This window comes from Rhodamnia argentea, chromosome 6 (genome assembly GCF_020921035.1).
Source record: "Rhodamnia argentea isolate NSW1041297 chromosome 6, ASM2092103v1, whole genome shotgun sequence".
Classification (NCBI taxonomy): domain Eukaryota; kingdom Viridiplantae; phylum Streptophyta; class Magnoliopsida; order Myrtales; family Myrtaceae; genus Rhodamnia; species Rhodamnia argentea.
In genome coordinates this window covers 24,608,348-24,623,364 of record NC_063155.1, presented here as the reverse complement: position 1 = coordinate 24,623,364, position 15,017 = coordinate 24,608,348, and the positions used below count along the sequence as shown (strand labels likewise).

The window sequence follows — 15,017 nt, the reverse complement described above, 5'->3', positions numbered from 1 at the left end:
TATTGAACCGGGGCCCGGAATCGGCCCGTTGACCGGGCCCACGGTTCCATAATTGTCGGAACTGGCCCGGAACCGCCGATTTCGGGCCGGTTCCGACCTGATTTTTTTTTATAAAAAAAAGGAGAAGGCCCGGGAAAAAGAGCTATTGGGCCTACGAACCGGAATCGAAACTGGCCCGAAACCGCCGGTTCCGTGGAACCGGCCACCTCTACTTCAACCCACCTAATCAAAATGGTGAAGTTAAGAAAAGAGGTCTCGCTTCCTTTTCAATGGCCGCTCCTCTCTTCTATCTCCCTCTTCAATTCTACCGACTGTGATTCATGAGCTCTCTCCCTCCTCTTTGATGTCAACCGATCAGCGTCATCGTCATCATTGTCATCGCATTCCTTGCCACCGATCTCTGGTGGCACTCCAAAGAGCCAAAACTTACATGTGCCGTGATTAATTGTATTTCGAGAAGAGTCAATGTCCCCGAGGCTTAGAACTTACCCAATAGTCTTGTTTTCTTTTAACTTCCTAAAAAAGGCAACAAGCCCAACGGATTATTAATTGTACATTTTTTAATAACCATAAATGTCTCACGTGGAGAGAAATTAATATCAACCTCTATTCATAGTTATATTCATAATTCAATGAGGGCATTGCTTGTCACGGGGGCAAGATTCACCATCCTTAGTCTCACCTCTAGCTTCACACCCTCGCCTATGCCGGATCCCCGAGGTCCCTCACTTTGATGAGCCGATTTACGTGATCGCACATTTTTCGGAGGCAACAATTCAAGTAGAAAAATTGATAAGAGTGGAGCCCATGTTAGGTCAGGTACGGATTGGATCCGGGTCGGGTCGAGTACGGGCCCCGTAAAGTAATTATTAGTCGTTATTCAGATTCAACTCTCGAAATTAAAATGCTTTCTACATCCAAAAAAGTCAACGAAATCTACTCGCTTTCATTCATCATGGAAACTCGACGGGCCTCAAACCTTTAGAAGAAGTAAAAGGCCATGGGCTGAACCGGAACCGTCTGGGCTTTGCCACCGTGCGTTTCGTACCCGAACCAGAAGAAAGTGGCCAGACCGAAGACGACGACGACGACGACAGCGACGAAGTTGATACCAAAACCTCTCAAACAGCCTCTCAATCACCACTGCGAAGCTCGAGTTCTGGTTCGTTGATCGTCTCTCGACCCGCTTGGCTTCGCCGAAAAGGACCAGCGTCCGTCGCATTCCGGCGAATCAATGGCTCCGAAACCCAAGGACAAGCCGAAACCCTCCCCGTCCCCGTCGCAGCCGCCGCCGCCCATCGAAGATCTGTTCGCGTCTCTCAACAAGCACATCCAACGATCTGAGTACAAACAAGTCGTCAAGGTCGCAGATCAAGGTTCCAATTCCTTCCCGGCCATGTACCGTCTCCTTCGATAGCTTCCGTCGTCCTTATTGACCTCCATTCGATGTTCTTCTTCTTCATTTTCGACAGTGCTGGGAATCGCTCCTGGGGATGAAGACGCGATTAGATGCAAAGTGGTGGCTCTGATAAAGAACGACAGCATCGAGGAGGCTCTGACCGCCATTCAATCAGCTAGGAACCTTCCAATCGACTTCAGTTTTCACAAGGCAAGTGCTTAAATTATCGAAACATGTTGTGCTGGTGTTGCGGTTCGTTTCACTTTTCCGCAGGTTTTCATCTGAAAGGCCTTCGGACTGTTCATGTGTTGCCATGCTGTCGTTTTGATTGATTTTTCTGAATTCTCGTCGAGGTGGAGTGCACGATGCTGCTGAAATAGCATAATTGTGAGTCGAGTGCTACTGGAATTGAATTTCTATGTTGCATCTTCGTGGCTCTAGTCAAAACATTTGACTCCAAGAGGGGATAATGTGACTCAACATGCAGATGAGTTAGGTGATTCTTATGGAAACCTGTTACATGTTGATTCTGAAGTACTATCTTAGGAAGTTATAGGATAGTGGAGTTTTGGTCCGTGAAGAATATTTACTTGCGAGCAGCAGTGATGTCCTCAAGTGGAAGAAGGTCATAAGGCGCCCCCGCCCAACCCTTGCACTTTATAAGTGGCAAAAAGAAAGAGAAAAAACCTTGCTCTTGTTTGACTGAGGCCGTGAACGATTCACTGTGCTTGTACATATCTTAATTACTCACTGTAATTGGTTATCTGAAGATTATGAAAGAATTTTTGCTCCATTACATGTTTTCTTGCTTTTTGACCCACGCATGTTTTAGTTTAATCTCGAGCTTACCGAACGCATAATCAAATCTGTTGCATGTTGAGAAAGAAGAACAGTTCAGTTGTCTCTTTATTAATGTCCTTCTTCCTCTGTTGGCTCTAAACAGGCATACTGCTTATACAGACAAAACAAGCTAGATGAAGCTTTGGACTCTCTCAAGAGCAAAGAGAGAAGTACTTCGAGCATGCTCTTGGAGTCTCAGATTCTGTACCGTCAAGGCAAAATGGATGCTTGTGCAGATATTTATCAAAAGCTTCAGAAGTCTAATGTGGAATCACTCGAGATAAATGCTATTGCCAGTTTGGTTGCAGCTGGAAGAGCCTCAGAAGTGCAAGGAACATTGGATGCACTCAGGGTCAAAGCAACTAGCAGTTTTGAGTCGGCATACAATACTGCTTGTTCTTTAATTGAAAGAGAAAAGTATTCGGATGCTGAACAACTCTTGTTATCAGCTCGTAGGTAATATACATTAATGATTCATTGCACTTATGTTCACAGGTTCGTCACTTTATTGGCACTGATAGTGTAATTTTACGGGCATCTATAAAGTCCTGATTTTTTGCATGCATTCACTATGGTTTCTTATCATTTGGTCTCGGGTAACCCATGTCAATTCACATAGCTGTACCTTTTATCCAGACATTAGAACTCTTTGACGGGATTTTTCTGCTTGATCACTTAAGAGGTGCTTTACCTTTTATTTTCTGTTTGCCAAATCGATGAAGCAAAGGTTTTTCTGTGGAATACATGCCTTGAGCACTGTGTACTTTGTTTTCACTGAATTTCTAGCACGTCATTTTGCTAATGGGGAAAACTTACCATGTGGCCTAGAATTTTTCCCTTAAACCAATATGGAGTGAATTAATTGGAGTATTGTGATTATTTTTTGTGTGTTTGTTAAGTTCATAATATTCAGAAGTGATGAAGAAGACTCTAATTTTCAATTTACTTCTTTCTCATTTATCTATATGTGCTTTTAGGAATGCATTTGCACCATTTTCCCACAGTATCTCTGTTGTTTACCTCTGGAAACTCTTTATGTGGTTCTCCCCAGATTTACGACAGACTGGTGTTGTAAACTGTAAAGTAATGAACTAAGATAGCTTCTTGTTTGACTTTGCCCTAAAAATGAGGATTTGCTCTGTAATTCATTGGTGTTGTTGGCGTACAGGGGCACGCCCCTTTCACTCCTTCAACTTTCTTTTGATTGGATTTCGCATCTCATCCACGTTTTGTACTTCTTCAGGCTCTGAAGTGAATAGGAAAATTAGAATGCTGAATGCTGATGTATTTGAGATCTTGTCAGAATTGGTCAGGAAACTCTACTGGAAGAAAACTTAGATGCTGATGAGGTGGAAATTGAATTAGCTCCTATTGCTGTCCAGTTGGCTTATGTTCAGCAGGTATTTGAAAATTATTTGATGCTTCTGCCATTGTGGAGGAGGGCTCCAATCATTTCTTATAAATATCTCTTGGCATGTAGCTTATGAGATGATGCAACTTTTTTTATATTTCTCAGATCTTTGGACGCAGACAAGAGGCCATTGAAGCTTACACTGGCATCATTACTCGGAATTTGTCAGATGAATCATCTCTTGCTGTGGCAGTGAACAACCTCATTGCTCTGAAGGGGCCAAAAGATGTCTCTGATAGTCTGAGAAAAATTGACCGCCTAAAGGAGAAAGATGCCCAGAACTTCCAGCTTTCTCATACAGTGGAATTGAAACTTCTGCGAAAGCAAAGGGAGGCAATATACACTAACCGAGTGCTTTTGCTCCTCCATGCAAATAAGATGGATCAGGTTGAAACCCACATTTTCTTTTGTGCTTCTCTACCAAGTGTGCATTTTTTTTTTTTTTCAAAATTGTGTAGATAATGGGCTAAGTCTGCCAACGAGTATTCTTTTGCTTACGAACTAACTTTGTTCTTTCTCAAATACTCAGGCCCGAGAGCTTGTTGTTTGTCTGCCCAACATGTTTCCTAACAGTGTGGCACCAATATTGCTTCAAGCTGCTGTGTTGGTGAGAGAGAACAAGGCTGGCAAAGCTGAGGAAGTATTAGGGCAATATGCAGAGAAGTTCCCTGATAAGTCCAAGACTGTTCTTTTGGCAAGAGCACAGGTTGCCGCAGCAGCTGGGCACCCTCTTGTAGCAGCAGAATCACTGAGCAAGATACCCGACATCCAGCACATGCCTGCCACTGTTGCTACCCTTGTTGCATTGAAAGAGCGTGCGGGTGATATTGACGGCGCAGCTGCCATTCTTAACTCGGCGATCCAATGGTGGTCAAATGCCATGACTGAGGACAACAAGCTCTCTTCTATAATGCCAGAGGCAGCTTCCTTCATGCTCAGGCATGGCAGGCAAGAGGGCGCTGCGCGTCTTTACGAGGAACTTGTGAAAAGCCATGGAAGCATAGAGGCAATGGCTGGGCTCATAACCACGGTCGCACGGGTGGATATTGGCAAAGCTGAAGCTTATGAAAAGAAGTTAAAACCATTGCCTGGGTTGAAGGGCATTAATGTGGAGAGTTTAGAGAAGACTTCGGGCGCAAAACAAGATGAAAGCTCTCTTCGTCGCGGACTTGCTGAAGCACATGAGGAGAGCAAGAGCAAAGAGAAAACCAAAAAGAAGAGGAAGAGAAAGCCTAGATACCCCAAAGGTTTTGACCCAGCAAATCCAGGTCCTCCACCAGATCCAGAAAGGTGGCTTCCTAAGAGGGAGAGATCTAGCTATAGGCCGAAGAGGAAGGACAAGAGAGCTGCTCAAGTAAGAGGCTCACAGGGGGCAGTAGTTAGAGAAAAACATGAAGCTGGTGCTAGTGGTGCAAATTCAAGTGCTCCTAATTCAACACCAAACCAAGCTAGCAGCTCCAAAGGGGCCTCACAAAGCTCAGCTGCGGATAAACCCAAGCCTTCTAAATCATCGAGGAAGAAGTCAAGGAATTGATTTGCAGGTTTCGCAAATTTTGTCGACAGCTATCCATCTATTTCCGGTTCAGAATTTCTCTTTTGATCTGTTTGCGGATCACAAATTTCTCATAGCTATCGCATCACGTTCGATTGAATTTAAAATCGCCAGGACTTGCAGATCTATCCTTGAGAAGAATTTATACAGACGGCCTAACGTCGGCAGGGTCTTTGCTCAATATTTTCTTTTCCATTTTTTTTTGTTTTTTGTCGAAATTTTCTTTTCCATTAGTCAGCCTGTTTTTGAATATTCCAGTCCTCAGAATTTTTGCACATGCGAAGTGCTCCTTTTTATGTTGGATTGTTATTTGTCGGCGTGCATCGACTGCGTGCACACCCAACTTTTGCCTTTTTGAATTGGAGGCAGGAATAACCTTCACTGCTCTTTTGAATTGAGGTATGGACTTTTGCCCTTTTGAAGAACGACCTTCACTGCTTGAAGGTTAGGACGCGAGGGAATTTCACTCCTTATAATAAGCCCTTGTAGGCACGAAAAAGGTTTGCGTGAATTCGTACCCGTGCAAATTGCGCATCTAACTTCTTTTTGACTAGCACGGAGAATGACCCATTGATTGCTATAGTTATAGTCGCAGAATACGGGACTTTTGATGGAGTTCTGAATTTATATTTTATGGGAACACGGGAATTTTGATGAAGGCCTGAATTTAAATTTTATGGGAGCGATGTCACCAGTAATGAATACTGAACACTCTTTAGGAATTGATGATGTTGATGTACATGAAACCATGACTCTCGTTTCTATCGACTTTGGACTCTTGGGGATTTAAAAAAAAATTTGAAATGTAACATTATTTTGATTTGAGTAATCTAAATTTTTACATAGCATGTTGGTACCCTCGTTGACTTTCAGGTATAATTTTTCTTGTCTAAAAACTACGGTACGGAAAAACTGACGTAGATATTCCTTTTCCCCTTTCGGAGGGCTTCTTCCCCGGTTGTAGAGATGATATTCCTCCGCTAATTAAAACACTTAGCCGAGTTGTGAATGTTCTATATTGCATCCCTAATCACTAATTAACTGCTCACTAATAAGTGATTCGGTTTTCACTGTTCAACACTCCCACGAAAGCTTTCACATCACGCGCTCCTCTCTTTTTCTCTCTCGATCGACTCTGAGAGGGTCAGCAGAATAAGAAAATGCAATGAGCTGAGCTACTCTCTTCCACTCCACTCCTTGCTGCTTCTCCGGCTCAGTTTCATTCGATCCCCGGCGATGGTTCCTTCGCTGCTTCAACCATCACCGCCGCGGCTTCTTCCTCTCTGAACCCTAACCACCACCGTCGGCATTCCCCGGAAGAATCCCTAATCCTTCCGCCATGTACTTGTCCGAGAAGCCTCGCCCGATCGATTTCTACAAGGAGGAGCCCGCTCCTCGCGACATGATCATCGAGGTCGTCTCCTCCAACGGCGACATACCGCCTCACCACCCGCACCAGCCCCAGCCGCCGCCGCCGCCGCCGCCGCCCCCCCAGTCGCACCACCAGATGATCCTCGGCGAGAGCAGCGGCGAGGACCTCGAGGTCAAGGCCCCGAAGAAGCGCGCCGAGACTTGGGTCCAGGACGAGACCCGTTGCCTCATCGTGCTCCGCCGCGAGATGGACTCGCTGTTTAACACCTCCAAGTCGAACAAGCACCTTTGGGAGCAGATATCGTCCAAGATGAGGGAGAAAGGGTTTGATCGTTCCCCGACCATGTGCACGGACAAGTGGAGGAACTTGCTCAAGGAGTTCAAGAAGGCCAGGTACCAGGATAGAGGGTCGGCCAAGATGTCGTATTACAAGGAGATTGAGGAGATTCTGAGGGAGAGGAGCAAGAATGGTCAGTATAAGAGTCCGACGGCCTCGGCTTTGAAGGTCGATTCCTACATACAGTTCTCTGACAAAGGCAAGTATGAATATACTGTTTTACATTTCGTTAACTAAGTTAAATTGGGAGGAATTATTTGGGTGTATGTGCTGTGTTGGTGGTGTTTGTCATTTAGAAGCTAAATTGTTGCGATCAAAAGTTGCCCGGTTAAGCTCCCTAAGCTTGTGTTTTCTCTTTCCTCTTCTGTGAGATAGGAATTGCAAATAGGCGATAGCTATGCTCTGTCATGTCGTTTCTTTCGCGTGAAAAGATTTTTCGTGAAGTGTTAGCCTTCAGAGTTAGAACTACAGGGCGTCAGCAGAAAGTTTGTAATCATTACGAAACTACTGAAGAACAAATTTCTTCTCCTATAACAAGTTCATTAGCAGGTAGTGAATGACGGTGTTGGTTGGTTATTTAGTGCAGAAGACGAATTCTCGCAGTCCTCAATGTGATTTTTGGGACTGCTACAATGAGGAATTGTCTTTCGTGTACAGCATTTCTCAAGAAGTTTTTGATTATTTCTGGAGTCAAGTTTGAAGTGCAAACTTTCTTGTATCAATAGTTGTCCAGCTGGGGACGAGTGTTTGTATGTGGGACCTAAATTGTAGAGTTGGCTAGCTTCTATTGAGGGGATGCATTCCATCTTTCTTGGCTAGTCTAGCTGGTTTCTTTTTCTTTCCTTAGGGTGGTGAAGGTCGCCATAGCTTTTGAAGAGTTAATTTCGTTCTTTCCTATAATTGCAATGCATGCGCATGGCACTTCGTTTTACTCACTACATTCTACATGTTCCAAGTGAACAATGTTGACTTCATGATGTCCAGTCATCACCAGTATATGTATAACTGCAAATGCACATCCAATCACTCACTCCATTATGTTTGCTTCACTAATTCATTTCATCGGCTATTCCCTGTATTTACAAGGGTAAATAAAATCTGATGACATTTTGTTTTGGTATTTAATCTGTTTCTTCTAGGAACTCTATAGTACAATGCGGAAATTGTATTTTGTGAGACGAATCTTCTGTTCTGTTTGATTGGCGAGAATGAGACTATCGAAGTTGGATAAGAAATATATAATAAACAAGGAGTCTGAACCTAGATCACTGCATGTCTATACCTTGAAACTGGTCGAGTCAATTTACGAGTGAGGATTTATTGTACATATAAGCATCCATATAGTCATCATCCCAGGGTTTCTTCCTTATAGAAGAGACAAATTCGATGAAAGATGATACTTTAGTTTCTCTCTTTTTCTAGAACTAGTACCTTGAGGGACATGCCAATTTATGAAAAGACGAAGTGACTTACAGTCATCAAAAAAAGATGAAATGCAATTGTGAAGCAATTGTGAATAGTACAGTGTTCTTCTAGTATGAAGGAGAAAAGGGGCAACAATTTGTGTTATCAGTATTGTGAATAAAGAGCTTTTCATACCTTTATCTCCAAAGCATGGCTATTCTAAAGTCATATTTAGTGGTCCATAAATTAATTAACCTCGTGTCGGATTGTGCTTGTTGATAAACATGAGAATCCAGAACTTCTTATTGCGGCTATTATTCATTTCTCTTTATCTAAGTGACCAAATGCATGATGAAAGAGATGAGGACCTCCTTGCCATTCCGCTGAATTGTGTGTCTGCTAACCGATCGAGGACCACATTTCGGTTCCACATGGATATTGTCTTGGTGAGCGCAATGTCGGGAGAAATTTCAATCAATATTTTACAGCTGGAAATAATCTTAGAAGAAGTTATCCTTGGGGACTGAAAGATTCTATTCATTCGATAGCTGATTGAGGGCATGCAACTGGTCGATGTACCTGTGAACTTGGTTTGCTATCTATTCTGGCCTTTTACGATCTTAAACAAAGTTACACATATCATAATTACCATTGAGTTTCTTAAGTCCACTTGTTCATAAAGAGCTCGAGGCATGTATTCGCCATTTCTCTTTTATCTCTTTGGGTTTTGTTGTTCCCTTGCTTTAGAAAACCGGTAGAATCTAAGTTCAGCATGCAACCTTTCGGAGGTTCCACACAGGCTGGATCAACAGTGTATTTACTTTGATTCTTGTGGGGTTCGTGAATTTGTGGTTCATTCTCTTGCTCGCCCCACCCTTATTTGAATGGATACAACCTTTAAAGAAATGAATTTCACTATTGCCCTTAGAACTGGAACTCAACTTCATTTGAGGGACCTTGTTTAATCTTGCTATCTTTTTCACATTTACGTGGACAAGCTGCAAGGGACTTTACCATTTTTTTGCCCTATTGCTTTGGGATTACAAAGTAAGGAGGGACTTCTTTTGCACTCTCTGTGCGTTGATTTTGGATTGTACTTATGTTTGCAGGTATTGAGGATGCTGGGATGACTTTCGGACCTGTAGAAGGTAAGCGAACTTGGTTTGCAATTTAGTATACAGATAAAGCACTTATGCTGAAATGAATAATGGTTTATTTATTTTCCTATTCTGCACGATTCAGTGCATAACTTTTTTGCTTCATGGCCATAAGGGCTCTTAGTTTGAAGATTCTCCAACTGTGCAGCTGAGCATCCACTCTTCATTAGTCATTCTCATGTCCTGTGGCATGGAGTTCCCTTCATTTTCATGTAATATGAGGTTGGCCATTTCTGATTACAAGATTAACAGAAGAATCAGGCAACTCTTATGACTGATGATGGAAGACAATATAAAGTGGTGTCGCTGTTTTCTTAAATTTGTGTAGGCAGATGGTACTTAAAAAAAGAATGAGATTTATCACCATGACAACTAATATAGCAAGTCAAAGAGCATAATATTGCATTCCTGTTTATCAAAATGCTAGCAGATAACTGAACAAGAAACTTAGCTCTGGGTATCTGAGACAATGGATTCGATTTCAAGAGTGCAGTGATGTCCTGATGTAACTATGTCCTCTCCTGCGAAAATTAGGATCTGCAGTGCAAAGATATTTTCTTAGATCAATGTCATGTTAGGCCAAGTGTCTGAATCCGTTGATGGGAAACCATAGGAATTGCTTTACCTGCTGATTAAAAAATTGTACTTCGAAATTTGGTCTGAACAGGCTTCACTTTATGATTTTTTGGCATGGTGCTTAGATTCTATTCATAGACCATGAGTTGATGGGAAACACATCTGACCTTAGAAAATGTCATTTCTTTCCCTGCAAAAGATGGAAATCATAACCTCATATTTTCAGCACAGGAATAGATGGAAACTTCAATTTATTTTTATGTCTATTGACTAGTCTTGACTTCTATTGAGGCACAAATTACAAGTGGACCTTTCGCATCTTTAGTTATCCCTAATGAGGTCCGAATGCATGTCCCCTTCTCTGGGTGACCTCAACATGTTTGCTTTTTTTTTTTTCAATCAATTTTTGGTGAAGCATTCCACCCGAAGTTAGTTAGAACTTCTGCTTGTGCGGATTTACCATTTTTAGTTTTACTGTTCAACCTGTCATTTCAAATTATGATTACTCACGTTTATTTAAACAGATGGTCCTATGGCATTTAAATTTCTTGCACTGTGCAGCAAGTGGTAGGCCAACTCTCAACCTTGAAAGACGTTTGGATCACGATGGGCATCCCCTGGCCATAACTACAGCTGAAGCAGTTGCAGCTAATGGAGTTCCACCTTGGAATTGGAGGGAAACCCCTGGAAATGGTTGGTTTATCTACTGTTATATGATAAATAATTGTTCTCCACTTTGAGGACTTCTGCCCTCAAAGTTAGCAACATTTTATTGATGATATGTACTTCTTTCCCTTTCTGTGGTTCAACAGGGGAGAGTCAGTCATATGGTGGGAGGGTCATCTCAGTCAAGTGGGGAGACTATACCAGAAGGGTTGGTATTGATGGCACTGCCGATTCCATTAAAGAGGCTATCAAATCTGCTTTTAGATTGAGAACCAAACGTGCATTTTGGTTGGAGGATGAAGACCAGATAATACGGAGTCTTGACAGAGATATGCCTTTGGGAAGTTACATTCTCCAGCTTGATGAAGGTAAGGAATGGGATAGCCGTACAAATTACGAAATTGTTTTGTCATGAGGCGCACCACCATCTGTTTAAGTCGCTACGTTACACTGTATGGACTGCTTATGCATTGATCTATATTTTCAGGACTGGCCATAAAAGTGTGCCTTTACGATGAGTCAGGGCACATTTCAGTCCATCCAGAAGATAAGATTTTCTACACGGAAGATGATTATCGTGATTTTCTTGCCCGAAGAGGGTGGACATGTTTGAGGGAGCTTGATGGGTACAGAAACATTGATAATATGGACGATCTACGACCAGGTGGAATATACCGTGGGGTGACATGAGGCCTCGGGCCTCCAATGGGAGGGGGACTTTGTAATTATGTCCATGATGGACCTGTACTGTGACGTTTAATTGTGTATAGCCATCTTGGCACGAGATGTTTATCCATTAGCCACTTCTTTTTTTATCTTTGAAAGAGGCGACTTGGTACTTCCGATCTTCTTGTCTTGATTCATGCACTGTCCGGATTATTGACATGCACATGAAACTGCTTGGATTACCGAAATGCTGTTGACATAACTGGCAACTCGGAGAGAAAAAGTCGATCGTTTGGCTTTTCTCTGAGAATTTCTTTGTGCCCTTTGTGAATTCTACCTTTCGAGAGACAGACAAAGGAGTTCCATTGCCATAGTTCTCGGGATGCATTAACAAAAATGACAGAATTTGTAGTAACTTAGCACATTGTTTCTCGGGTCATTCCATTCAAATCGTACAAAATGTGAATAAAAGATTCACGATATCCAGTTTAAGACACTGGGGAAATTACTGCTCATCCCATTCATCGTTCTTGTATGATACGAGTGTGTCCACCTTGTGTATCTGCATAACATCAGAAAGACACAAGACATCACAAGGGCTGAAGAACCGACGATAATAGCTTGCTGCTGAAGGGTCACAACACCAACTTGAAAAGATAAAAAAGAACAGAAGTCCATGTCCAACGTACCTTCGTGTCAAAAGAATGCAACTTAACCATCTGTGGATTGGCAATCAACTTAGGGTCGCTTTCGATCCACGTGAATGGGACTGCCACGTCCTTATCAGTGTATGCTAACACATCAAATACACCTACAAAGATGAGCAAAGAAAATTTCTAAATCAAGCGAGCGCGTGTGAACTATATTACCAAAATGTTCGCCGGAGGGATCTCCTCCTTACAGGGTTCATCAAGGCACGGCAAGTAAGTGATGCTCGAAGCAATCTGGCGCATAATTGCTTGAATCTCCCTCATGATCTCTTTGTCACTCTTTTCTCTCGACACTCTGTAATCAAAGCATAACAATGCCGCGTGCTCAGGGACAACAACCCCAAAGGTTAACAAAGAAAAAAGCAGAAAGCTAACTTGATTTAAGTTACCCCTTCTCGACGACCTCGCCATCAGTCTCGATGCTGAAGTTCCACCTCTCTAAGACCTCACCAGTGGCCTTGCTCATTATAACAAGAACAACCCTTTGCAGTTTACCAGCTTCCAACCATTCTTTTGAGCAAAAATTTGACATTCAGGCTCAACAGATAATTGTAGCAGACATCATTACAAGTAAAACTAAACATAAGTTCTCCTTTTGTTGTGTTTGGCTGGTGAGTTTGACACATAGAATACGCCTTATTAACGGAACAAATCAAGCCCCGAGGTCAAACCATTCAAAAACTCACAGTCAAACACTCCTCTTTTCGCCGCCCAATGAGTGCAAAAATCAATCTTTACACATTCCCCAACTCTGCATTGTCTACAGAAGCAAGCAGAACAGCAATGGGGAACTATTAAAGTTGCAAAAGTTAAAATCTTTTCTTACCAGAAAGCTGAGCATTTAAGTTGGCAATGAAGGACTTGACACCTTCATCCTGAGTAAGCAGCAACGGAAGCCCGTACTTCTTCACCTTCGCGAAACTCTCCTCCGGATACACCCCCCGATTGTACAGAATACTGACAAATCAAACCCCCAAAATGTTTTCTCCTTTACTCAATTCTCGGTCGATAAACCAAATTAGGTCCACACTCTACAACGCAAAAGGGATCATACACAAGCAAACCGCCAGAGTCCATTTTCTTACCTGTTTGCAGCATAACCTGAAAACGAAGAACCAGAAGCAGACCCACGAAATCAGTGGAAAGGTTTCAGCAAAAAACAACGAATGGATCTCGAAATAGAAACCGAGGACGGCGACGAACCGAAGAACTCGCAGACGATCGCTGCCGAGCCGCGCAGAGTGATGATATCCTTGGCGACGGTTTTCGAAGCCATGCTAAATGAGTTCGTCCCTCTACGGTTCGAATCGGGCCGGTTTCGGCAAAAATCCGCGGACAGAATTGAACACCCGACCAACCGGACAGCGCAACAGCAGGTTCCAAAGGGGGAGAAATGGCCGAATCGGCCGTGGAAAGAGCGCGAGCGAGTAAGAAGGGACTGCGAAATGGCTGGTTTGCGCGGAGATGTCTGGGAAGATTTGCTCTTATTCTTTTCTTTAGGGCTTGGAGCGTAATCAATCAAGAGGAGCGAATGATATACTGCAGTGAGAGGATAACGGCTACTTCTCTGCTTGTCTGGTCCTTCCCTCCTTTCAAAGTGCTCCTTCAACGGGTCGTTTTCCATTTCCCCCCGCTCGATTTGAGAATATTACTGCCCACGACGCCCCCGAAATGAACGGCTGGGATGCACTTGGTTCCCTGAATTAGGGCGCAGAGAAAAAAAATTATTTATTCAGAGCTTTTTTTTAAAATTAAGATAAATTATACTTTCCATCCCCCACTTTCACGTTTTATCTGATCAAATCTCTCCACTTTCGATTTTTCCAATTAAGTCCTTTTCCCCTTTCATGAATTTCCCAATTAAGTCCCTCCAACGTCAAATTTGGCAAAATCCAACTGACGTGGCCGTTGAAAACAACTCGAGAATTAGATGGGGATGTAATTTAGGCAATATGGAGCTTAGATGCCAACGCGGAAAAATTTAGCCAATGACAGTAGCGTCGGAGTATGACGGGGATTGCTAATGCATCTTTGGATGCCTTTGGCATATTCGAGTGTTCCAATTGCCTTGGGAAACTCATGTTTAATGTTACTCACTTGTGAAACTATCAAAAGCGATGTAGATATAATTCTATCAACGTGGATGTCCACCGCAAGCCAAAGACAACGTCGGTTGGGTCCGACTTGATTTGGTATCGAAGGGATTCGACCGAAAAAATTTCGAATAAGTTTGATCTTGCTTTGCTCCATCCGTAACTTGATTGTGAGAGTTGTTGCAATTCACTAGATGATCAGGGTACGCTGTTTAATTTACTATGGTGTTTACTACTTATAACGACTTTATGATGTTCAAACAAGCAATACCTATTAATGAAAATTTGGCATGTACAATCATTTTGCGACCCATAATCCGGTATTGCATTTAGCTCTTACTCTTTATGACGGGCATACTAAAATGGCGGAATATCTTAAACTCGTTTCCATTCCAATTAACGAGCTCAACGCGTGACGTGTTCGGAGTAGATAACAAGGGAAAATTGTTTGTCTTCTAAATTTACATGTACACATTCTTAAGGAGGAGGTAGAAAATGAAACATAATTAGAATCGAGACGCCGTGTCCTGGATCATGACAAAATGCATCCTGGGTATCCTCATGGTTGAGAAAGGATCTTCATTTTCCCTTTTCTCCTTTCCCAGGCTTAAAGCACATATTTTTTTAGGACAAGCAAGAAATAAGGAAATGGAGCCGCAAAATTAGTCTGGTGATACATAAGAATGACATAGAAACTCGCACGACAAGGTGTCGTGGTGTAGTTGGTTATCACGTCAGTCTAACACACTGAAGGTCTCCGGTTCGAGTCCGGGCGACGCCACTATTCTTACGTCTTTTTTTTTTTAGCTTCCTTAGCTACGTCTAAACGACATCC

General features: G+C 42.7%; 3 protein-coding genes and 1 non-coding gene across 5 annotated transcripts; 3 read left to right on the top strand and 1 right to left on the bottom strand.

Moving 5' to 3' along the window:
- Nucleotides 1–1,015: 1,015 nt before the first annotated feature.
- On the top strand, nt 1,016–5,383 carry LOC115749344 (signal recognition particle subunit SRP72). The gene is made up of 6 exons (XM_030686107.2): nt 1,016–1,376; nt 1,473–1,609; nt 2,343–2,695; nt 3,543–3,639; nt 3,756–4,037; nt 4,180–5,383. Exons 1-6 carry the CDS (start codon nt 1,235–1,237, stop codon nt 5,182–5,184), a joined length of 2,016 nt encoding a protein of 671 aa, XP_030541967.2. The 5' UTR covers nt 1,016–1,234; the 3' UTR covers nt 5,185–5,383.
- An 865-nt stretch (nt 5,384–6,248) lies between these two features.
- On the top strand, nt 6,249–11,511 carry LOC115749347 (trihelix transcription factor GT-1). The gene is made up of 5 exons (XM_030686112.2): nt 6,249–7,109; nt 9,424–9,462; nt 10,609–10,740; nt 10,860–11,081; nt 11,201–11,511. The coding sequence occupies exons 1-5, from the start codon at nt 6,542–6,544 to the stop codon at nt 11,401–11,403; spliced, it is 1,164 nt and encodes a 387-aa protein (XP_030541972.1). The 5' UTR covers nt 6,249–6,541; the 3' UTR covers nt 11,404–11,511.
- A 214-nt stretch (nt 11,512–11,725) lies between these two features.
- LOC115749349 (mitotic spindle checkpoint protein MAD2) lies at nt 11,726–13,650 on the bottom strand. 2 transcript variants are annotated; one of them, XM_030686115.2, is made up of 8 exons: nt 13,522–13,650; nt 13,293–13,468; nt 13,175–13,190; nt 12,916–13,046; nt 12,479–12,599; nt 12,281–12,384; nt 12,069–12,190; nt 11,726–11,941 (listed from the first exon to the last, which is right to left on the bottom strand). In XM_030686115.2, the coding sequence occupies exons 2-8, from the start codon at nt 13,363–13,365 to the stop codon at nt 11,885–11,887; spliced, it is 624 nt and encodes a 207-aa protein (XP_030541975.1). In that variant the 5' UTR covers nt 13,366–13,468; nt 13,522–13,650; the 3' UTR covers nt 11,726–11,884. The 2 variants fall into 2 exon arrangements, with proteins under 2 accessions (XP_030541975.1, XP_030541974.1); XM_030686114.2 differs by having other exon boundaries at nt 13,293–13,642.
- A 1,239-nt stretch (nt 13,651–14,889) lies between these two features.
- On the top strand, nt 14,890–14,963 carry TRNAV-AAC. The gene has a single exon. It is a non-coding gene; the product is annotated as a tRNA-Val (tRNA).
- The last annotated feature ends 54 nt before the right edge of the window (nt 14,964–15,017 follow it).